Source organism: Pagrus major, chromosome 18 (genome assembly GCF_040436345.1).
Source record: "Pagrus major chromosome 18, Pma_NU_1.0".
Taxonomy (NCBI): domain Eukaryota; kingdom Metazoa; phylum Chordata; class Actinopteri; order Spariformes; family Sparidae; genus Pagrus; species Pagrus major.
The window spans coordinates 21,998,169-22,022,394 of record NC_133232.1 but is presented as its reverse complement, the minus strand read 5'-3'; the positions used below and the strand labels follow the sequence as shown (position 1 = coordinate 22,022,394).

The following is a 24,226-nucleotide window of genomic DNA, read 5'->3' as shown; positions in this document are numbered from 1 at the left end:
GTATGCAGTATGGCATCGTGGCACAGCTCTAGTTTATTGTCACACGATTAATTAATGAGCTCAAAGGCCTGAAAAGCTGAATGATCCAGGCTACAACCTGCTGCCCCTGAGACCGACTTCTGCTGACAATTCAACGCAGCTCAGTCACTAATTGACTGTGTAAAATGTTGACAATTAACCTTTCTGGAGGCCAGGAACTCCATCCCACGAGCCACCTGGAAACTGTAGCAAATGAGGTCTTCTATCGTCAGAGGAGTTTTCCACAGGTCCTCCACTGGAGACAGAAGATGAGGGAAAGGGCAGGCGTGGGAAGAAAAAGAAAAAATGAAACAATTGTAACAAGACAAATAGTTAAATAATTTACTCCTGTGAATTAAATCAGACTCACTTTTCTCCACAACAGGAGTCTGAGCGGGCGTGTTGGATGACGGACTCTGAGGAGTGGTGAGCGTGGAGGAGGACGGAGAAGGTGGGTGACGAGCCCTTTGGTCCATCTGGCCAGCCTCGATCATCCTTCTCACCTGGCTCTGAGTTTTAGGAGAGCGATCCTGCGTGAGGGAAAAAAATTCAGGTCAATATCAAAAAAGAGTTACAAAATACACCGATGTTAAAAAATTGTTTGGAATCGCCTGCCGTCCAAGCTTGATTGAGTACGCTCAGGTGGCTGAGAGGACTACTCAGTATCTTAGAATGGTCTTTCATGCTTTTAGGTTGTAGACAGTTACAACAGTATTCCCCCCTGTGGTGCATCATTGAACTATTGCTCTTACCTACGAATATGATTCTTTCTGTGGGTTGAGCCGCAGACACATTATCACAGCAGGACACACAAATATAAAAGGGTAGAGACTAGTTCAGTGTCTGTAGTGTTTTGGATACCCTGTATGGGAGGAAGAACTCTCTCTTGGCTCGGAGGAAGTTGGACAGATTCCCGTATTTGCAGTATTCCACTACCACCATCAGCGGACCTGATGACACAGACAATTGATTTATCTTGTTATCATAGCAGTACAGTTATAAAACGGCTACAAATCTTTCAGCACACTTCACAATGTTTTGTCTCTCATTGAAATGATTTCTGCCTCTTGTTCAGGAGCCAGTGAGAGCTGCTTTTCCTTTTCTGAAAGCATTTCCTGCCCGAGGTTAGCTCCGAGGCAAATTGCTGCTTTTGTTTAGGGTAAACATTTTCAGATGTTCGCCCCTCAGAAATGTGCTCTGTAGGTCAAATTGATATATGGACATAAAATTAGGGGTGTCACAGAAAAACAGAGGCAGCTGTTTGCTCAAGATGTTGTGTTGAAGCTGCGGGGGGTAGACAAAATAATGTTAACAGCTCCTAGAAAAGGAATTCCACTCAACAGCAGAACTAAAAGAGATCATCTGTGCCCAAACTGCAGGTGTTTGTTTCTGCAAACACTAATGGTCTGCACACATTTATATATCAAATGCCACAGGAAACAGTCTCTAAAATCACGACAACATATTTTTGTTAAGACGAACAATGATCAGATATTGAAACCGATTAACAATTTTTATGGCATGTTACAGTCGGTTAACCAGAACTCATTATGATATGAAAATAAAACATTTTTGAACACACACATATGAAATGTAATACAGTATAAACCCGTCCTCACCGTTTGGTTTAGTGCAGGCTCCTAACAGGTTCACCACATTCAGATGGTGACCGATGTGAATCAGTATCTTCAGCTCCGACATCAAGGCCTTATGCTCACTGGCTGTGGCTCCATCTGAAACAAACACCCATAGAGTGAACATCATGCATGACACACTTCCTATTGTTTACTTTTTGTAAACACATTTCACATTTCACATACATAAAACAAAACCGGTTAGCTTAGTGTAGGGGTGCAAGGGATCACGAAACTCATGGTTCAGATTATATCGCTTTAAAAAAAATAAAAAGATCCATTGTGTGTGTGTGTGTGTGTGTGTGTGCGCTAAAACAACTTCAGATGTGTACATCATGGGCATCTTAGAAAGTTTCCAACAATACTCATATGCAGTACACATACAGAGCGCATACACAACAGTTCTCACCCTTCAGCATCTTGACAGCCACTGTGTCCAAACTGTTGCTCTTGTTGATGCCGTAGATTGAAGCCTCAATTACTTTCCCAAAGGCACCGTGGCCTAAAACCTTCCCTGTGTCAGGAGAAAGCACAGAAACACAACTGAATATCCATGCCCATTGATCTCTGCAGACTTGCTTTTAGTCTCACTGGAATACACAAACAGCTGTGGTTGGGAGCGGTTGCAAGATGTAAATTCATCTGGCATCTATATAGACGAAGGGGAGGAAATAGAATAGAATCTCAATTGCAGGATTTGGAAACATGTCGCCACGAGTCCCTCTCACGGAGCAGATGCTTTTCCTCCGGGCGTTTATCAAAAGCTGTGCTGGGAATGAGCACATATTTAACATTAGCACTTTACTTGGCAGCACTTTGCCCGGCTGGCTGCCGTCCAAACTCATGCCATTAAGGATTCTGGAAATGGAAAACTAATTCAGTTTCATCCATCTATTCACTCTCATCCCCTGCCTATATATTCCTCCCTCCCATTCACTCATTTATTCCACCATCCACCCTTCCTATCCCAATGGCTCACCCAATCGGAGTCTGTCTCTGGAGATCTCCCACTGCGAGGAGTCGTAAGGCAGGTATTCACACTGCTCATCCAGAGGCACCTCCCCCGGGTCCATGATGATTGATAGATAGCCCGTCTTTATGTCTGCCGGGTTAACCTGAAGTTCAGAGAGAGGAAGGGTTGATGTAAGGTGAAGAGGTGCTGAGGTGGATATGGCAAATGAAGTGCTGGAGATGTGGCACAAAAATAAAAGACCAAGCCGAGAAAGAAATGAAATGTGTACTAAACATCTAATCCAGGCTGTGGGGTTCTCCTTTTTCTATTATTACCACACTTAGGAAGAAAAAAGCTGATTTATCACAATAGATGAGTCTAACATGGTTTGCGATCAAGCTGTATGCAAGAGCTTCTTGTCAAAGCTCCTGAAAACTGAAAACTTTCTGTACAAAATTTCTATCCTTTGGCTATTGAAAAGCACATTACAGTTAAAATGACCCTTTTACTGTGGGATGGCTTTCAGGGCCAGCTGCAAACAGCAAAAATGCTAGTGTTGCCTGGGTACTGATGGAGAGACCTCGAATCTCGAAATTGATAAGCCTATAATAATGGCACTGCCAGAATGTATGCATTATAAGAATATGTTCATAACATCTGCAGGCTCTGGTTGTGAATGTACATTTATGGACAGCAGGTACCTTTATTACCTTCACACACAACGGGATCTAATGGTTCTTGACTATTTGTGCCTTTTCTACCCAATTGAAGGAGAAGTTCACGTAAAAATGAAAATCCAGTCATGATATACTCACCCCCATGCCAGCCGCTGTATATTCATATGTAAAAAAATAGTAACATAGGTATTACGGACCTGCTGGTATAAAGTCGGCTAGCTCCTGTAATCTTTGGGGTTTTGTCTATTTTCACCTCTCAGCTCATTAAACTGTCTGCTGCTTTTAAAAGGTTAAAGATGTTGAGAGGAGCTCGCCTGATGTGATTGGCTCATACTGGAGGGCAGCCCAGAGGCCACAAGTGAACAAGGGAGCAAGAGACAAAAAGACAGAGGTACTGTTAAGAGAGAGAAGAGATAAAGATCCATCTCTGCAAATCGAGCCATCTCGAAATTAATTCCAACTCGAACTATGAAACGCTGCTGTGCGGCTGTGTGAGGAGATCTAACATGTGACCAAATGAGGAAAAATAAAAAGCAATTTGAGCCTCATTATACAGATGCTCGTTGTTAGGGGCTAACAGACTAATTGGACTATCAGTTACACTCTCAGCTGGTAAATCACAGGCTCTTTTAAAGATCAAGCATGTTGAGCTCAAACGCCGGCAGCCATGTTGTGAGACAGAGGTCAAAGCGTCTCCGTCACAGTCTGCCAGTTTCTCGCACAAACACGCAGACACACAGAGAAGAGTGACGGCCTCTGACCCGCTTCACGTTGCAGAAGATGAGGATGAGCAAGGCCCAGAAGAACACAGCGATGACTCCGGTCCCGATGAGGATTACAATTTCCACGTTGGCCTTATCACTTGAACCTTAACAGAGAGGAAGAAGAAGAATGAGACACACACACACACACTTTCCTCTCACATTTCATTATTCAATCTTTGATGACATTGCTCCTTACTGCCTGTAGGGGGTGCTGTATCACAAACTATCTTTGTTGCGAGCTCCTTACATTAAATCTGTAAGATACCTCAATGTGCTATAAAGGCCATTTACTCAATCGAGCCATTCATCTTGAGACCACCTCCTGCAACACTCCCATTCAATCATTCATTCTGAACACATGCACCATGCCCCGACAGTCATTGACTTTGATTTGATTGTGGTGAGTTGCACAAAACAGAAGCCCAAAACCTCGAGCTGCAGTGAAAAGCACAAGAGGTGAATGACTAAAATCCAGACCTTCACATTTTGTGTGACAGGCTGAGAGCTCGAGGGCAGCTGTGATTTCAGCCCTGAGTGCACTCGAAAAAAAGCACGTCGGCAGCGGTGGATTCAGGTGTCACTGTGTGTGTGTGTCTGCGCGCATGTGTGTGCATGTGTGTGGCTGTCTCACCGATGACCTGGACGGCGGCTGAGGAGTGGACACACCCGCGCTGGTTGCAGGCGGTGCAGGTGTAAAGCCCGGCGTCCTCCTCTCTGACCCTCTGGATACTCAGCGTGCGGTTTGAATCCTGCAGCTGGACCCCTGCGAGGAGAATAATAAGTGACAAACACACACACGCACACACACACAATTCAACAACATTTCTCAAAATCTCCTCACACCTCTGGAATTCAAACTAAACTAGTCATTTATAATCCTGTCACCCGTGCGGCGACCCGCATGTCCCCGCAGCCTCTCCGACTGAACCCAGAGCATCAGCTGTCACTCAGGCCCATATTGACTGCCCCTCTTCCCACCTCCCGCCCCCTCATCTCCTTCAGATGTTAAGAAGAGAAACGCGCTGAGAGAGCTAATGAGCCATGTCCATCGGCCTGCAGGGTTTTATGTGTGTGTGTGAGTGTGTGTGTGGGTGTATTCTTGTCACTGGTTCTGTTTGATACGTTTTGCTCAATAGTTTGAGTGCGTGGGTGGGCTGGTGGGTGGTTCTGTATCTGTGTCTGTTGGCTTCTAATAGCCGGATTGCCGTTTGTCATGATGGAAAGAGCAACAAAGAAAAACATCAACAAGTGCCTGAAGTTGTCTGAGTAAATATTACCAGAGCTTCCTGTTTCTGCTCTTTTATCTAATGTGAAGTCCTCATAATCTTACTGGAAGACACGAGTCCTGCTAAATTAAGGCCCCGAGGTGAAAACTTCATGAGTAACTGTTGTGCTGTGTGTGAGAGGGTTCAGGTGGCTGCCGGGTCGGCAGGTGGGCGGCTGCGCTGTTGTGTAAACGCATGCATCACCTGTGTAGGTGTATCCACGCACCTGACATTTGGTGGAGAGGCTGGCTGTCTTTGAACCAGTAGAGGCGGGGCAGCGGCCTGCCCTCCACGTCGCACTCCATCCGCAGGGACTCGGTCACATTCACCGTCTGGTTGGTGAGGCTGCGTTTGTAGCGAGGCGCCTCCAGGGCTACACAAAGAGGACAAAAGACGGAGAAGAGGGCAAGAGAAGGAAAGTGGGAAATAGGCATTATGACGCCAGATCATCTCAAGACCTGTAAATGTACATGATATTTACCGAAGGCTCTCGAAGGATTGGAAAAAAAGGACAAAAGTCAAAGAAAACCCATTAAAATGTACATGCATCCTCCAGGCACTGATGCCAGGTTCCAGCGCACAACATGAATGAAGCATGAGTTTGTTTGTGCGTTTCAGCCCTGCAGCGTCTCAGCTCTGTTCTGTTGTTATATATTAAAGCAGCACAAACACCAGGTTCTCTTCTCCATCATGTGTATATCAGTCTGCGTAGGCACTTCCATGAGAGTGTGTGTATTTTTAAGCCTGCAGCATCTCAGCGACCCGTGTATGTTTCCGCTGCCAGGGGTGGAGCTTTTCTCTATAATTAACTCTCTGCGCCGAGCAACGTTTGTATGTCTGTGTCTGGATCTCTTTTAGCCCTCACCTTTGACAGAGATGTATCTGAACAGACACTGTTTCTCCCCGCTGCGCCTGCTTTGAGCCTCACACACATAATGACCCTCATCCTGCAGCCTGATGGAGCCGATGGTGAAGTCCAGGACCCAGCTGTTGGAGGGCTCCTGGAAAGAGAGCTGGCCGTCGAGGGTGTCCGCGTACAGGCGCACGCTCCTGCAGTCCAGCTCCTGGGGCTTGCTGTGCTCGTCTTGCAGGGCCCGAGGGTCGAGGCGGTACCACTGCAGCTGCTCGTAAGTGTAATTGTCAGCGCTGCAGCAGAGGGACACTCTCTCCTGCTCCAGGGGGTTTTCTGAGGGCTGGACGTCCACACTGAACCCCTCAGGGATGGCTTTGAAGACACAGAGACACTGAATAAACAAACTGACCTTAAACAGGACAACACTGCTTCGTACTGTTTTACTTTGTTCATATGTGGCGGACCCTGCCACCTTTCTAGATTCAAACAGTTTTCTGGGGACCTTATTTTCCTCTGAGAACAGCTTGTTTATTAAGTTATGGATAAAATAAATGTTTCTCGGTTTGTTTTATTACCTCATTAATATTGTAAACATTAAAATTCTGAGTTTTAATTTCTTCTCCAAAACTACATAGTGCCCCTTTAAGTTTATAAAAAACTTAAACTGTAAATAGTTATCTTACTGATGTGATTCATTGTTCTGAAGTTCAGTTCTGAGGCTGTTCTGTAAACAGTTTTTTAATAAATAATACCAACCGCAACTTCTAATCAACTCGAATCAGTTTCAGGCTTAAAGGTGCAATATGTAAGAATTGGCTACCTGTCGAATTTATACTCTAAACAAATAGGGGGCAGCATATCACCAGCATAACCCCTAACTGCTGCTGTAGCTACCATATGCTAGTTAGTTCGGTTAGCCGTGCAGCTGGCGTTCCAAACTGGGAGCTCGGGGCAGCGTGAGATTGTTTTCACTGCTAGCACCGGAGGTTTGAGCCGTGACGGGCCAGGGCTAGCTGGTCAGCATACTAAACATGCTTTGCAACACAACATAGACGTCACAACATCGAAACTTTTATTTCTTCACATTATGTTGATAATCGCACTTAATTTTTGAATGTTTTTGACACAAAACTCTATTGCACCTTTATGTTTGCAAATTCATTTAAATTAACTTTTACCATGCAGAGAGTTTTGGTTTTATATTCCCAGCTTGAGATTTCTACTTGCATGCCAATAAAAGAGAAGAGTGGAATTTCTGTGGTGCTCGCTGTTTGGAAAGTGACATTTCAAAAATCTAAAATGACTACTCATTACGCCGGCTAATCCACAGACCAACCAAACTCTTTTCATTAGGATTATTTCTTCAGAGCATTATGAGACGACGTGGCCTTGGGCACAGACATGTAAAAGTATTAGCTTATTATTTGCAATTATTTTGGTCACAAAGAGAGACTGTCTAAATTCTCTCCAAACCCTCCTGACCAGCAGATCCACACTGAAATTCCTTTATATCGACACAAAGTACAATATAAATCAATGAAAATCAGTAAAAACAACTGTGATTCAGGTTCATTTGCAGTCAAACGTGTTTAAATTGTATTTAATCTTAATGTGCACTGTGCAACTACATGAGAGAAAAATGGACAAAAACATTCAAAATCAGATCAGTTTCAAGTTTACAATATGAAAGGATTAAACAAACAAGATCAGGACTAATTCTAACTGAGCCCTGTGGCTTTTCAGTGAAAGCAGCCACTTCAAACAGAAGTTTCTAGTCAGGGCCCCGAAACTTATTCTGCCCCTGCGTGTAATGTGATGTTATTGTAATGGGGTGAAGCTAGAAACTACAGAGACTGTTATCTCTAAACTTTGACAAATTAAACAAAAATGATCTGCATGGCTAAACACTACTGCAGGGGATTTTGGGAAATAAGCTCTTTTAATCACTCTGTGTTTTGTGCTTTTTGTTATTGAATTCAGGGTGCATCCCAGCCCGACATACTTACTGGTTACATAGAAGTAGATCAGCCGCTCATCTTTGCCAGCTTTGTTCTCAGCAGAGCACTTGTACATGACGGAAACACTGGCGTTGCGAATCTGAAGCCTGCTCACTATCTGTGAGGTGAGAAAAGGTTGGCGAGACTTGAATTCATCAGGGGGAGACACACATTTCTTAAAAGGAAGTGCAGTCTGCAATCATGTAATTCTTTTGTGAGCTGACACAAACCAGAGTTTGGGCTGACGGGCCGACAAGAGGCAAAAGTCACTCAGGTGCGAGCGGAAAAACATCAGAGTGCATGTTTCTGCGTTGTTTTACTCTTATGGTAAATGTGCAGACATGTGTATGTGCACATGTGCCCCTCGCATGTGTGTCTGGATGTGTTTATAAGCAGTTCTCACAGGAAGTCTGCAGAGGAAGGCTGATCTAAATATTTCTACTGTGGAAATGGTGCTTGATTGACAAATTTTGTTATGGAGCTCAGAATTTGGGACGCTTACATAAAAACATCACAGATAAGTCCACTTACATAAATGTCTTATTTTTATCAAATTCTGTCATTTTTCTTACAGGAATTGTCATCGCAGATCATATAATCATGTCACAACATTATTCTTTGTTTTCCTCCATGAGAAGGTGTGTTTCTAAATAGAATGAAGGTAACAATCAAAAACGAATGAAATGAACCTTTTCTCGGCCATCCACCACCTCGACTGACGTTTCGATAGCCTCGATTTCATTCACAGCGTCTTCCGAGTTAATGTCCTGCCAGTTCTGACAGTCGGCGATCCTGTCACTCCGGCCCTTCCTGTCTCGTCGGACCCTGGAGTGAAAACACAGACACAGTCATGACATGTCCCCTCATTGACATGCACAGCAGAGAGTGGGCAGTGGGGGAGAACTCAGAAGCTCATCGAACCAGACATCCTGAGGTTTTATGAATGTTTTACCCCCCGTGCTCTGGATTGCATTTCAGATCCAAACATCAGCTCACATCCCAAAGCTTAGGCAATTATGCTAAGTGTCCTGGCAACTAATGGAAAAAATATGGTGTCAATTTCTGTTATGACGATCCATAGTGTGAACATCACAGCAGAACTAATGAAACATGAAATGGGATCTTGTTTTGCATTTTCTCCTGAAGGAGCGCTGCAGTATTCTACCTTAACAGCAGGTAATCAGGGTCAATTCCATTTTACTCTCTTCATGGTGTACATACATACTGTATTTCATAAATAAGTCACACTTACTGTATTCATTTACATATTGTAAATCAGTCATTTGAGAAATTAAATGTCACATTAGACATAAGCCGAACTGGGGAGCTGGAGTCGAGGTTGAGCCCGCAGTCGTGTGTTTCAGAGTGTACTGCCCATAAGATCAGGTTGGTCCATATACACATATTATTACTCAGTTAATTGAGAATTAAATTGTGTGGGTGAAAGAACCTGTTTTGATAACCTCAGAATAATTTATTGTCAGCTAAATTCTGGTCATGACTATTAGTATAAGATGCAACTGCCCTGGTTTTATTGACAAAAAGCCGATAGGATTTTTCAAATTGGATTTCGTATTATTGCAGAAAAAAAGCTCTGTGGCAAACACAAGTTTATCATACTTACACGTCACGCTCAGCAAGATGATCTTCACAAATGAACAGCACTTCTGTGATTTCTAAAGATAAAGTTAGGCTATAAATGAGAGAACACCTTTCATCCCTGCAGGACTCTATTAAATTCTTAGATAAATATAGCATTCAGCCTGATGGATGATGTAACAGAAATAACTCAACACGTGTTTGTGAAGAATTCATTTAGTTTTTTCTGAAGTTAGCTTATTGGTTGTTGTCGGTGTATTGTTAGATTAGACAAGCAGATGTATTTAGCTAATTTATTTGAGTTGAGTTGCAGGATAATGTGACAGATATAATGGTAACACATTAATCAACCTTCGGACACGCTAACGCTACCGTAACGCTACCCATTTCCAATTCATAGTGTCCTCTTCTCATTAACGCTTCATGTTTCAAGATTGGATAGACTCATCATTGTGAACACGTTAGCATTCTGACATTAGCATTAAGCTAAAGCACTGCTGTGCAAATAAGCAGCCTCACAGAGCAGTTAGCATGGCTGTAGAGTCTCAGTCTTTTTATATTCATTTTTCTATTTCATTTAGTTAAATACATAATAAACAAAAATAAAGGGGATAGTATTCTCTACGAGAATTATAGACCTGTGAGGGAGGGTTAAGACCTCATTCTGTAGTAAGATCAAATTTACAGAAAATCTTATTGAACAGTTATTTTAAATAAATCAATGTAATTAAATAATCAGAAACCTTTACAGATTTAGTTAGTGGCAGGTCTTAGGTGGGTTGGGTTCTGCCGATGACCCCAGTATTTCTAAAATTCTGGCTGTACTGCCCTGATCAATAACATGCCTGAGTCAAAGCTTTGCCCTCATAATACAGTTAACTGTTGAGGGACAGTTCAATATTTTGGAAAATACACTGATGCTCTTTCTTGCCCTACATTTACACTTTGCTTTTTGTATGTAATAAAGGCACTGGAAGGATGATTTTTTACTTTTGGACAGAGGTCAGTGATATTTATTCATGCAGTGTGACTAATACAGACACTGTCCTCATTATGTGAGACCATCCACTTTTATAAATAGTAAAAGTCAAGAGAACCTTTTCCAATCCAAATGAGATGAATACAGTGCCATCTTCAGTGACACTTCACTTTTCAATGTATTTGTACAAATGAAGAAAAATAAAGACACTTTTCTTTACCTTCCATATGTCCTTTATTGTTAATTCAATAACATGAGCTGGTTTTTTTTGTGTGTCTATGCGGCTGCATATGACTGATGGTGGAATGGACCCCAAGAAGAATAGCCAAAGCGCTGCCACACTTCACAGGCTGCTGTGACCCAGACAGATTTATTTGTCCTGCACTATACGTATGTTTGACCATCAGATTAAAAAAAGGCAATTCAATTCTTATATATCAGAGAAGGTCAACACAGCCATGCTTCAGTCAGCACCCATGAAATGTCACATTCGACAGAACCTGAACTGGAGAGCTGGAGCTTAAGTTGAGCCTAACCTGCCACTGTTGTGTATTTTTCTGAGTGTGCAGCTTATGAGAACAGGTTGGACAACACGTTCGTACTCGTGTTGCATGTCCACATGGAAAGGTCAAGAAGACAGCAATAACTTTAAAAATTAAGCCTTGGAGGAAGATGAATATCAGAGAGATATTCAGCAGAAGGAAAAGGAAATAACGGAAATGTACTGTAAATGGCTGTCCAGAGGATCCATTACGTTGTGATGTGGGAGTCGGCAGAGATGGAGAGCACAGGGTGATGCCTGGTAATAAGTGTGTGTGTCAGAGTTTATCTGTGCATCTGTGTGTGTATAATATATAGCACCCTGATGGACTCAAACACACTTAGGTGGTTTATGTGCATTTCAGACACATGAATGAGCTGTGTGTGTGCATTACGTGTTTGCCTATGTATGTCAGGCAGTGAGGCTGCTGTGTGCGAGATGAACCATGGCGGACCAGCCGCAGAGTAACAGGCACATTATTACTGCATGGGGGAGGAACAGGTTGGACACTGAACAGACACACTTTTCCTTTCGTCTTCTCTTTCCTCTATTTACGTCTCCTCCACCTTCCCCCTAATCTCCGCTCCTTTCATCCACCTCCATATCTCTTTCTTCATCATCTCCTACCTCTCCTCTTCCCTCAGAGCCAGTGGATAATTTCACACTGACCTCTTCTTCATATTTGGTCCTCACATAACGCTTCACGCTCTGCATCCCACTCCTCTCCTCTGTCCTGTTAGATCAAACCTTATCTTCTCCCACACTGGTTACACAGTTTGGAGGGAAAAAGTCCTGTGTGTGAGTGTGTGTAACTGGGAGAGAAGTTTTTCTTACAGTCTGCTCTGAGTGCTGTTGAGGACACAAGGACCCCAGGCCCTCCACTGCCAGCTGATGTTGGGAGCTGGGAGACCATAGGCGGTGCATGTTAGAGTCTGGCTGCTGCCGCTAGGGTAAGGACTGGACGGATCTGCCACTTCTTTCTCGTGGATCTGTGGGGGAACTGGGGAAAAGAAGCGCCAATAAATGATATTCATAGGTTACGAACCAATCCCAGTATATATACAATGGGCAGAGCAAGGAAACCCTGGGCTATATGCCAGTCAGTAATAGGGCAAATGCAAACAGAGAAAAAATCCCAAACAGCTATGAGAAATGTAAGGTCCTGGAGGTCTAATTTAATTGTCTTTGGACTAAAAGAGTGAATTAAAACCTGACTGAAACACAACTAGACCACTAGAAAACAGAGAGGAAAAGCGTGCTAACACCATCCAAAGGCTGTTACAAAGCTGCAACAATAGTGGCCTTATCATTTTCCTTCTCTAACAGTGTGGTGAAGTTTTTTGTCGAGAAGCGCTTCTTGTGATGATATTGGTGGGGGAAGCTAAAAACACCAGCAGAGCCGACTGGAAACACAATGAGGTGCTGGCTCAGGCCTGTGTGCGCTGACCAATCAGAGCAGACTGGGCTTTTCAGGATGGTAGCCTCAACGAGGACTAAGATAAACTGAAGCAGCAAAATAATGTGTTTTGAGTATGTAAAACTATTCTAGTAGACACCTAAAAATAATACTCTATGTCCCTCCTGGAAACCTAAACCTCTCGAGGTTTGTAGCAGGAATGTTAACTGTTGCACATCCACTGTTTTATACACAAAACATCTGGCTTGATTTCCACTGGGGATAAACAAACCAACAGACTAGTTACCGTTGACGACGAGCGTGATGTTGAGCCTCCTCTCCAGCAAAGCGGCACTATTCTTCAGCAGCACCGTGTAGAGCCCAGAATCCTCCTGACAAACATCTTTTATCTCTAAAGCATGGTTAAGGTGCATCCTCATCCTTTTCATCTTGAACTCGGGGCGCTGATTTATCAGTTTTCCATCTTTATACCTGGACACAACACAAACATTAAAGCACAGCTGCTTCAGCACAGATGCCCTCCAGGTGAGGTGCGCTGCCCCTAAACTAATCTGATGTATGAAGCTAATTATGTTTGTGGAAATCAACCATTATGTTTAATGAATGCACCAGGGAGTCTCATCTTACCATTGGGTTTCAGGTGTGGGGAAGGCAGACACATTTACTTGTAATTTGAAAGACTTCTGGCCAGCAGTTACCTCCACCACTGGTCCATTTCTGTGGTTGAGGCTGATAAATGGCTTTTCTGGAAAGAGAGAGATTCACTCGTTTACATAAAGAAGTTATGTCTTCAAGGCTAGAGATTTCTCAAAGCTTATCAAAATCTGCAAAGAAATTCTTCTGAGTATCAAACACTCGCTCACTGTAGGCTTGAAAGGTGACGCTGACAAGTTTGTGAAAGATGGCTCCTTTCAAAGTCAGCTTAGATTCACAACAGTTGCTGTGGATTCAAACGGTGACCCAGAGTCTTGTCAAAACTTCAATCGAAATATCCACAGAAACTTCTAAAATCACTCCTCTGATGTTTATTCATGCAGCACAATATCTTCGGTTTATTGTTTTGCCAATAATTTGCTAAGTATGCGAGGAGTGCTTTGTGAAGTTCCTGTGGTTTCTTTGCTGCGACTTCTTGGTCACCACTGGAATAACAAACACTGTTCAAGCCTACAGCCCTAAATATTTTATAGATTTATGGTAGAGTATTCCCTTAAAGCAAGGCTATATCATTTTTCAAAAAAGAAATGATTTATCCCTCTTAAGTTTAATTTATAAGCAATAAAATGATCCCCGGCTCAGCTCAGTACCTTCAGGGGTTTCTCCAGTAAAGCCTCTCTTGGTCTGATACGACCAGCAGGACTGGGTTACAGTGGCTAATGTGAGCCACTGGCAGCAAAGTAAAGTTACATTGATATTGCTCGATAATGGACATTACTGAGTTGGCCGGTCACTGTTGCACTGTGCTATTGTTAAACAACAGATTAAGGTTTACCAGTATCCCATAGTTCCCAATGATACAGCCATGCTTTGTATCTAGCTGTGCTAGCTGCATGACTCTAGGGAAATGTCAGTCTATCCGTCAAGGGTCCATCACTGTGGTCCAGACTGTAACATCCCAACAACTACTGGATAGATTGTACATGTATTCAGGGTCCCCTGAGGATAAACTGAGGGGTCTCACGACATGAGGGAAGAAGCTGCTCTGTAGTCTGAAAAAAATGTGGTAGTTTTAAGTGAAAGGTCTCACAAACTCTTGCATGGATTGCCATAAAAGATGTTTGTGTCTCTTATTGTTCATCATGTGGCATCATCATTTTAATTTGTCCAATATCTCTATAGTTAAGATCAATTATCAACACAACTTTTGACATTTCCATCATCCTCAGCTATACTGTGCGTTTATTGCTAATTAGCAAATTCATGCTAGCACGCTAAACTTACACGGTTACCTTGATAAATATCATAGCTGCTTAATATCTTTATGTTAGAATTGTTGTTGTGAGCATGTTAGCATGTTGATGTGAGAGCCGCTAACATGGATGTAGACTCTTGTTATTTGTACAGATAGCTGACACACTCATCTATTCAAGGTGAGGGTGAAGTAGTTAGTGTTTACTGTTTACTGAGCTGGTGCTTACCATAAACTATGACCTGAGTTTGTTGGGTTTGTGTCGTGTCAATGCTGGTGACGTTGCAGCTGTATGGGCCCGTGTCTGTGACGTTGACACTGTGGATGGTCAGGATGCTAACAGCCTCTGTGGCGTGAGACAGAGCTTCACGATAGGGCTTGGTGTCCACCCAGCTGTTCGTCTGGTGAGAAGAAGAGTCTTAAATTCATGTTTTATTCGCTGATGTTGACAACAGTCGACCAACTGGTGCTGCTCCATACCAGTTTGCCAGGGTAGGACCACTGAATGTCCACTCCAGCGTTGAACTCTACCAACGCCGTGCAGTTCAGGGTGAGGGCCTCCCCCACTATCAGCTCGACTGGGTCCTCAGGAAACAGCTTGACATCGTAAACCTGACTTCCTGTCCGGGAAAAAGAAAAGGGGGGGGGTAACAGAGGGAAGGAGACAACGAGAGAGGTCACGGTGACATCGTCAGCAGTTTTTCCTTCCTCACAGGACCAGAGGAAATGACTTTCCTTTTGGACCAGAGGAGCCATCCCACTATAAAGAAGCTGTCTGTCACAGGCCTGCACTATTCCCATTCATGTGTCAAGCTATGAATCAGTGAAGGAAATTAAAGTGGAATACAGTGAAACTTCAATTAAAGATAAGAGCAAGAAAGCTTTGTGTACTGGCCAGCGTCTCTGATAGTGCAATCACTGGAAACGACATGGAGTTTTAAAAAAGTATGCTGGTGATGTCTGTGCAGCAGACAGTGATTGTTTAAACGCTCCATTAGTGCTCAGAGTGAAGGCTCACTCTCAGTTTCTCCTCTGACTGTTGCTGCTGTTACTTTTGGCCCGGCAGCGGTGGGTATGAGTTTCCTTTTGCCCTCTGAAGTGAGAGGTGAGTGATCTCACACAACACAGCCAAGAGCCTCTGGGTCCCTCACAGTTCACTTGCAAAGAGAAGGATCCTCGGCCCGAAATCTCCCCTCTTCGTCTTAGTGTCCTAAAATTCAATTATGCCTTCCCTTCTCTTCCTTTTCTTCCTTTTCTTTTAATTATGATGGCATAATGGCCCATGTGCCTGCATAAATTAGGGAGTTGTTCTCAAGGAAATTGTCACCATTAAGGCATAATTGTCTCAATGATTGCCACGCAGAATTATGGTGACAATGCAGTCTTGCACCACCTTTGATTTTATTGCTGATTTCTCTTTCAACAAGAACAAGAGCTTCAGATATGATTTAATTATTTTCACTTATGTTTTTGTGGCAGCTGAAGTAAAGGTTTGTATGATCCTTTGTGTGAACTGGAACACCAGAGGAGACTGGACCTTTTAGACTAGATGGCACTCCAGAAATCATGACCCGGTTACTCATCCACAGGCCTTGTTGTTACTATTTTCTTTCTGTATCACAGCGCAGGGGAAAGTGTGCAATTACTCACGGACGACATGCAAGCTTACAAAACTACACGCTCAGCCAAGAAAGATGCCATTAAATGTAGTTTTTGGCATTTTGAGCACCACACGCTGAGTGCCATCTAGTTCTATTATATTGGAGAAAGGGCAGACATCTCTATGGCTGTTATCTCCAAAACTCTGCAAAATACCAAAACAATCTCAGGCAAGAGGAAAAATATGTATTTTGATTTGAGGGCAAAAATGTTATGTTTAATCTGAATAGTTTTCAGAGCATATTTTTGTCTGCTGAAAAGCTTTTTGCGCAGACAATTATGTTCCCCATCTGTCTTTCTGCATTACAAACAGGCAGGTGCTGACTACACTCAAAAAAATAGAGGAAATCGATTTCCTCAAAATTATCAAGTAGAGTGCACTAATAATCTTAAACATAAATAGTTGACTTGGTAATTCTGAGGTAATCAGTTTCCTGACTTTTTAAAGTAAAGTCAACTTTTAAAAGATCAAGGGATCAACAGATATTCATCAATAATATTCTAAAAAATATATAATTTCCTCAATCTTGATAACTTCTTATTACACTCAGATGCACGCCGCAGAGTTGGAAGAAGTAGAGCATCAACTCGGGGCGACGGGGTACTACAGTACGGCACTCAGGAAGTGTTTAAAACCAGGCTCAAGTTTTGGCTAAAATTGGCAAAAAAAAGTGTCATCACCAATGATTGCCTTGCATATATTGTCTATACTACTTAGGTGATACTGATGGACTTGTATGTATTGTGTTGCTTTAGGTAGCGTTCTTGTTGTTCCTTTTCTTTCTTTTACCTGCCCAGGGACAACAGATGCAAATAAGCTGCTAGCTAATTGCGGCCATTTTCCTCCAACTCAGCTCAGGACGGGAAACTTGAATGTTGGGATAATGTAGTGCTGCTGCGTTCCAGGTTGCAAGTCATATCGCCTAAATACAGGTACTGTTATCATTAAACAGCTCCCCAATTGATTAGCAACTGAAAAGATGACAAAAATACATATTCGATAAATCGTTAGCTCACGTTAGCATTCAACAACATCCTAGCTAACGTTACTGGCTGATAACATCCAGCGTGTTTCACTTCCTGGTTTAGACAAATGTCTCCAAGATGTGTGTTGACATTTCTGGGTTAATTAACGCCTTTCCTAATCGTATCACATCAAAACAGTATTGTTAGCTAGAATGTGGTTGAGTGCTAACGCTAGCTGTTGTCTAATGGAAGCTAATCTGTTATCAAACCTGTTGTCTGACCTTGAAATGTGGTCCGACGTCCCTCTGGATTAAACTGCCCGTCGTCTTAAAGTTGCTAATCAATCATGAAGCAGTGAAATTTGAGTGTGATGTCAGAGGAAAATGGCCGCCATGTGAATATGGTCTATTGCTTTTAATTGTGTGCTGTCCCTGTGAAATAAACCATGCATTAAAACAATAAAAACTGTCCCTTTAACACAGATATAATGTGTTTATTACCTGTAGTGTGGATCAAGTAGTTGGCAGACTGATACTCTTTTCCCCCCAGCGTGGCGACACACATCACCCCGATGATCATTGGCACGCTGTCTATGATTTGTCTGGGAATGGACCAGCCTCGCTTGTTGTCCCACGTCATCCCGCTCTTCTCCAGAGGCGAGGGATACTGAGACGACAGACATTACAAAAAATAATTACTCGAGCTCAATTCATCAATTAAAGCATGACTTGATGGAGGACTGAGAAATGTGCGGTGAGTACAAACCGTGTGGAGGGTGACGTTCAGATCCGGCACTGTGACCAGACATGGCACTATGACGCTCGTGGAGAAGCGTGTGATTAAAATGGTCTTCAGGTCGTTTCTGTTGGTGAGGAAGGGCTGCTCGGGGTCTGGGGGAAGAGAGAGAGAGAGACTGGATGCTGTTAAAGGATAACCCTGATATCAGCCGGGGTAATAGCAGCCATTACTGTGGTAACTGGGCGAACGGACAGCTAGATACCTCACAGGCCGATAATGACCCCCAAAGACACCCCGTATGTGGAGTTTATCATGATTACATGTAATTCAACAGCTCAGTCTGCCCCCCACAGTAAATAGCATTAATAACTGCTATTACATGTCAGCTGAGAGACAGAAAAAGGGTTTAATCCTCTTCTGAACAGCTGCTACAATTTCACCCCGAGCTTAGTGGAAAATATCTCTACAGTGTTTCTTCCTCAACACCTTGATGTTTCTCTTTTTATTGTGTGTCGCTCACAGCTTCTGTTGCGGGGCGACTTTGGGAGACATCACAGCAGTCGGCCACCAATTTACATTACAGCTGTTATCACTACAAAACCTCATATTCCCGCAGCATGAGCGCACACTATTATAAAAACGCTTATCTCTCAGGCTTTCTTGTCAATACCGGTGACTTTTGTAAGTCCGCCGAAGACGTTGTGCGACTACAACCGGCTTCTTTTCATATTTCTCTTTTTTTTTTTTCCAACAATAAGCCTTCTGTCATTATCATACTTTTATTTCCACAGCACTCCAAAGCTGCGACTTCGAGCTGCTGCAAGGCCAAACAACAGCTCCTGTCAGGAGGCTTATCTGTCTGCCTCGTGGCTGTCTGAATTCACACAGGTGACAGAAATAATATACAATGCCTCACAGTTTAACTTTCTTCACAATAAATCGCTGCAGGTATCACACTGCAATCGCTTTTGGAAGAGGATATGTCCCGCCCGGGGCGAGAAGACGCGGATATGATCCTGGGTATGAGTGTTTATGTATTTTACATGAGCCCCTAGCGTGCAAGCCATCACGTATACATTCATGCATTCGGGTCATACTTCACAGAGTACGTTTGACTGAAATGGTGTTGTGCAGCAGAGACGTCTGTCTGTCTAACTCAATCCACATGCGTCCTGTCTCATCCCCGCCACACGCTGGCTCTAATTCATGGCTTCGATATTCATCTGCTTCTGATCAGCCTCCTGGTTAGATCTGTGGAAACTGTTTTGGCACCTTGTCAGAGGCGATAAACAGGCGTTTCACATGAGTGGACTGGTCAGCAGGATTCCCCTACATGACAATCATCTGTCTCCTCCACTCTCCCTATCCACTCCTCTTTCTACCTCGCACGTGGAGCGAGAGGAGAAGGAGTGAAGAGGCAACCCTGAAGGCCTTGCTCCAAAGGAAGTAGGAGGGATGGCTCTGAATCTTAATGTGGGAGGGAAAACAATTGGTATCAAAAACCCATTTTGTTGTGCAGGTCTTATCAAGATTTGGACAGTCTCATTAGAAGGTGAATTAAAAGAGAGTTGCTGCGATATTTGAAATGACAAATGAAAAACATTTCCTTTCTCTAAATAGATAAGTGAACGGGCTGCCCATTCCTGCCTTTATCAAACACTTTGCATCTCTAATTTCCGAAACATTAATCCTGCCAGCTAGCAGGGTGTTACTGAGGCAAAGTCAACAACTCCCAGTTCTGAAATTGCAGGGGCTGCTTTGATACTAAAGACGTATTCAAACAACGGCTCTGTTTCAGTAGGATGTCTCGTAGGTTTTCTTGTGCACCTCCCAAGGAAAAGAAACTGAAGACTGAAGGCTTCGTGCAGCCAAGTTAAAGAAAGCAGGTCAGGCAGGCAGGAGATGAAACATGCTCTCTCTTTAACAAGTTCAGACAGCAAGAAAAACAAAAAACTGCAAACCCACCTATACATGAAAATAGATATCTAAACAGGAAAGAAAACTAAAGCGTCATAAATACTGCATGACAGCTCAATTTTCTTATATGCGCCACACGCTGACATTAAATGAAACAAGTGAAACACTTTGAATATTTTGTGCTGAGTCAGTGAGGTGAGCGAGTCATTGAGTATTTTCATTTTCAAGTGAGTTTACGTCAGCAGAGTGTGTGTGTGTGGGAAGGTTTGTGGGTTTGTGACTCACCTCTGACGAAGACATAAACGCTGACGGCAGTGGTCCCGACAATGATGGCCTTTACATCCTTGTAATAGCAGCGATAGTAGCCGGTATCCTTGTCACCCTGCGCCGCTTTCAGGACCAGCCTCTTGCAGTACGGCCTGCCAGGCTCACCAGGACACTCGCTGACCAGGGCGACCCTCTGCCCGGGGGCCCCGGTGGCTGGCAGCTGGGCCTGACGGTCGGTTAGCTCCTGTCCCAGCAGAGTCTGATCAGGCCAGGCCCACGCCAGAGTGCGCTGTCCCCTGAGAAGACGTCAGGTCAGAGGATGTGGCACAAAAATGTAGATATGGTTCACATTTTCAAGTCTGTCAGGTGTTTATGACAGCAAACAAAAACTGTTTCAGTGTACATAAAGGCACCTGATTGTTTTAAAGGTGCAATATGTAAGAATTGGCCACTTTCATACTCCAAAGAAACTGGGAGCAACATATCACCACAGAAACTGCTAACTGTTGCCAACTGTAGATGCCCTCTGGTTAGCTAGGTTAGCCGTGCAGTTAGCAGTCCAGACTGGGAGCTCGGAGAGTTTAATGACAGAGGATGGGCCTGGGCTAGCTGGTTAGCAGGCTAACTTCAGCAGGTAGGATGATTTAGGTAATGTTTGTATTTTAAGACGGACTTTCTTTACATTACATTATTTTAAAAAAAATGAATTTAAAGCATTTAGCTATGCACGGTGATCATTAACTGTGAGTTGAGAAGTGTTTGTGTGCATTTGTGTGTGTGTGTGTGTGTGTGTGTGTGTGTGTGTGTGTGTGTGTGTGTGTGTGTGTGTGTGTGTGTGTGTGTGTGTGTGTGAGTGATGCCATGATTTCCTCTGTGCATCCACACATCTCTGTTGGCTTTGTGCTTTGTCACATAAATTCAGTTATGGGTGGACATGTTAACCCGCAGGCATTATGAGCGAGATTGAGTGGAATCATAATGGCTGTCTGTAAACTGATAGCTACGCTTTCACCACCTGCCTCACCACAACAACAAATGCGCACATTTGCAGACAGTGCCAAAAAGTGATGACGGGAAAATAACTGCAGAAATCATAAAGGGCAATGAAAGCACTCTGCTGGTTATTTTCCAACCTCTCTGAATGGCGTCTACCTATCTACAATTGAGAAAATTGCACATTGTGACGACTGAATTGAATGGAATGAAACCGACTTCCTCTGCCAGGGGACTCTCAGCGGTGCGGGCCACGTGAGGTTTGCGTGCAAACAACTAAAACCGCCGTTGGAAAAAGTCCAAAAGTATCACCAGCTTTCCAAAGACAGCATTTTTTTTGCTCCTCACAAACAAATTGGTTGATGGAGCGACATCGGCAGCTGGCAGCACAGCAGAGATTTCACGAGGATAAAGGACGGCAATTATGAGGGAATTCATATCTCACTTTGACTCAGTTAAATCAGGTGTTGGCTGCGTTTTAGAACAAATAAATCTCTGTGTGTCTTACAGGACATGACCTTTTTATGTATTTACATTTTACATTAGAGAGGTGGAGTGATATCTAAGGATAGAGGGTGTTGTCACAGTTGTTTAATAGTAGCGTATCAGTGGTGAAGGAGGTATTCAGCTCTTTTAGATAACCCATTATGACCTAGGGGGCGTTTTAAAAATGCATTTTAAACCTAAGGCGTTGTTTGAAAACACCTCGTACAACCTGAGGGGTTTCTGAAAAACCTAACAGAATTGTGGATGTTCACTAAAACCCTTTGGAGCAGAATTAAAAACCATTTAAGAGCTTCAGACTACGGCTTTAATTGGAAATTATTGCCTTTGCTCTTCAGTTCTTCAGTCACATGGCTTGAAGGTGAAAACATCACCCAAAACACGCTCACGTCGCGACAGGCTCTAAATGGAGGAACACACACACGTTGCATCCAGTCTTAATTGGTTAAAGAATAATTCCAGTTATTTTTTAACCTGGATCCAAATGAACGTATTAAAACACCACAGTCAAACTATAACACAAACAAACTAACCGACTGAGGCAACTCGCATGTTTCTGCGAGGTAAAATGACAAAGGAGTCTGGTGGCTTTAAACAGAGCAATATAATGACTGTTTCTAGTTGAACAAAAGGGATCTTACTCTTTGACTCTTTGACAAGGTCTATCTCTGTAGGAATAGTTTTGTCAGACACTAAGAATAAAAATCCTAGCCAGTTGAGGTGATCTACTGGACCAATAGCAATACTTTTTAATACTTCTACTATCAGTAATAATATGTAAAAATAGGGCCCAGTTTTAAAAAGAACCAGAATGACCCTTTAAATAAAATAGTAATACCACCCCTGTGAAAATACTCTGGAAGGCCCTTTTATTACTGATACATTAAGCAGCATTTTAATGTTTTAGGTGCTTGAGGTGGAGCTAACTGTAATTGGGCTACAACTAATGATTATTTTCATTATCGATTAATCTGATGCTTATTTTCTCTATTCAGTGATTAAATGTTTGGTCTGTAATAAGTCAAGTCAAGCAGGAAAAGACAATTTATAGTAAATGTATAATCTCATATCATGCTAACAATGATAGTATTGATATACTGTATATTGTATCTTTAACAATACACCATATTTTATAAGCTCATCATAGTAGTTTGGATATGAATACACACACGTTGGAGGAAAAAGTTTAATATTCCTCTCAGAACTGCAGTGAAGCATGAAGTTACATGAAATTTGTCAAGTATACAAGTAAACGTGTTCTTTGTACACTTTACTAGAGTACATATACACTCTGCAATGTATTGTGTTGCATAGTGGGATTCCCTGATGGCAGCCTTGGGTCATTATTCCAAAATAATTGATTTCTGGTTTTGCTTTCAGCCGGTATCAAGATTTTACTCACTGAAATAAAAAACAGCAAGTCATGCATAAGTGCACACACGCACACACATGCAAACACACACACACACATACCTGCATGTAATAGTGAGTGTTTCGTGGGCTGGAATCACTAGGTCGTCTTTGGAGCTGTTGAGGATGGGTGGAGTCATAGAAAAGCCAATCACCAGACCTGAGGGAGCGAACAAGGCAACTGCATTAGATTCATGTTACACAGGTCGGTCAGGACCAAGTGGTTTTGACAGAGCCGCGAGTATGCTGTCGAATCTCCGCAACACGTTGGGAATATGAAATCAGACACGACAGCGGCTCAGACAGCACGTTGTTCATTTCTTTCACAAGCTGTAAGGCAGTGTACAGCACTGAGAAACAGCCAGACAGAGAAATCACAGCCTTCTCATCATGAGTCTCGGAGCTCACTGTTTCCTCCCATGAATAGCCACAAAGACCATTTAGCCTTTGATTCATTACTAATGCATTCACTTCACTGGCTGGGGCTTGGTTAATATGGCCGGTCTAGAATGTCATTACCGTCTCAGAGTCCCCTCGGGGTGCTATTAGCGCTTAGTCAGACTCCACACCTACAGTCTATCATGTATAAAAGTGTCACCGTGACTTATGCCCCACCTGGATATCATTAGAGATGAAAACACAGAGAGCGATAACACAGGCAGAGAGGGTGTGTGTGAAGGTGGCAAGGTTTTCTTTGCATTTATGAAAGCAAATGATGTCCATTTTTCACATCAGACTTGGTGTTTGTTTGTATATGATTGTGATACGTGTGCAGTATTTCATGCACTGCATTTTGGCACTTTCCCAGTTGAGCGAACTAACCAGAGAAAATTATTCAAGGACAAACAGAGCAGCAACTTAAACACCTAAAAGCATACCCTGTAATCAATATTCTCTCCTCAGCAGACAAAAGAAAGTATTCGGGGTCAGACAGTGTGAACGTCAGAGAGCAGATACACATCTTTACATCACTGACTAATACAGACCTAGGCACCGGCAGCATTAAAGCCACAAGAGCGATTTCACAATAGTCAGTCATGACCTGCTGCCAATCAAAACCCAGAGCTGTGGACAGCTGCGATTCGTGTACACAAACCTCATTCCTCCAACACATCCTGCTGCCCAGGGAGCACAATAGAGCGAGGTTATTCTTACATAAATATTTTGTTA

General features: G+C 43.0%; 1 protein-coding gene across 1 annotated transcript in view; it reads right to left on the bottom strand.

Annotated features, from left to right (window-relative positions):
- The window catches only part of flt4 (fms related receptor tyrosine kinase 4), a 46,813-nt gene that overhangs the window by 6,593 nt on the left and 15,994 nt on the right, over positions 1-24,226 (bottom strand). Inside the window, exons 2-22 of the mRNA XM_073487324.1 lie at positions 23,120-23,216; positions 20,168-20,445; positions 17,993-18,117; positions 17,728-17,893; positions 15,083-15,222; positions 14,832-15,003; positions 13,324-13,441; positions 12,983-13,167; positions 12,114-12,279; positions 8,850-8,985; positions 8,170-8,278; positions 6,176-6,535; positions 5,537-5,683; positions 4,677-4,808; positions 4,043-4,149; positions 2,632-2,767; positions 2,062-2,166; positions 1,638-1,751; positions 880-968; positions 389-548; positions 180-274 (exon numbers count right to left, since the gene is read on the bottom strand). Coding sequence (XP_073343425.1) covers positions 180-274; positions 389-548; positions 880-968; positions 1,638-1,751; positions 2,062-2,166; positions 2,632-2,767; positions 4,043-4,149; positions 4,677-4,808; positions 5,537-5,683; positions 6,176-6,535; positions 8,170-8,278; positions 8,850-8,985; positions 12,114-12,279; positions 12,983-13,167; positions 13,324-13,441; positions 14,832-15,003; positions 15,083-15,222; positions 17,728-17,893; positions 17,993-18,117; positions 20,168-20,445; positions 23,120-23,216 — 3,137 coding nt within the window. The remainder of the gene's footprint in view (positions 1-179; positions 275-388; positions 549-879; positions 969-1,637; positions 1,752-2,061; positions 2,167-2,631; positions 2,768-4,042; positions 4,150-4,676; positions 4,809-5,536; positions 5,684-6,175; positions 6,536-8,169; positions 8,279-8,849; positions 8,986-12,113; positions 12,280-12,982; positions 13,168-13,323; positions 13,442-14,831; positions 15,004-15,082; positions 15,223-17,727; positions 17,894-17,992; positions 18,118-20,167; positions 20,446-23,119; positions 23,217-24,226) is intronic.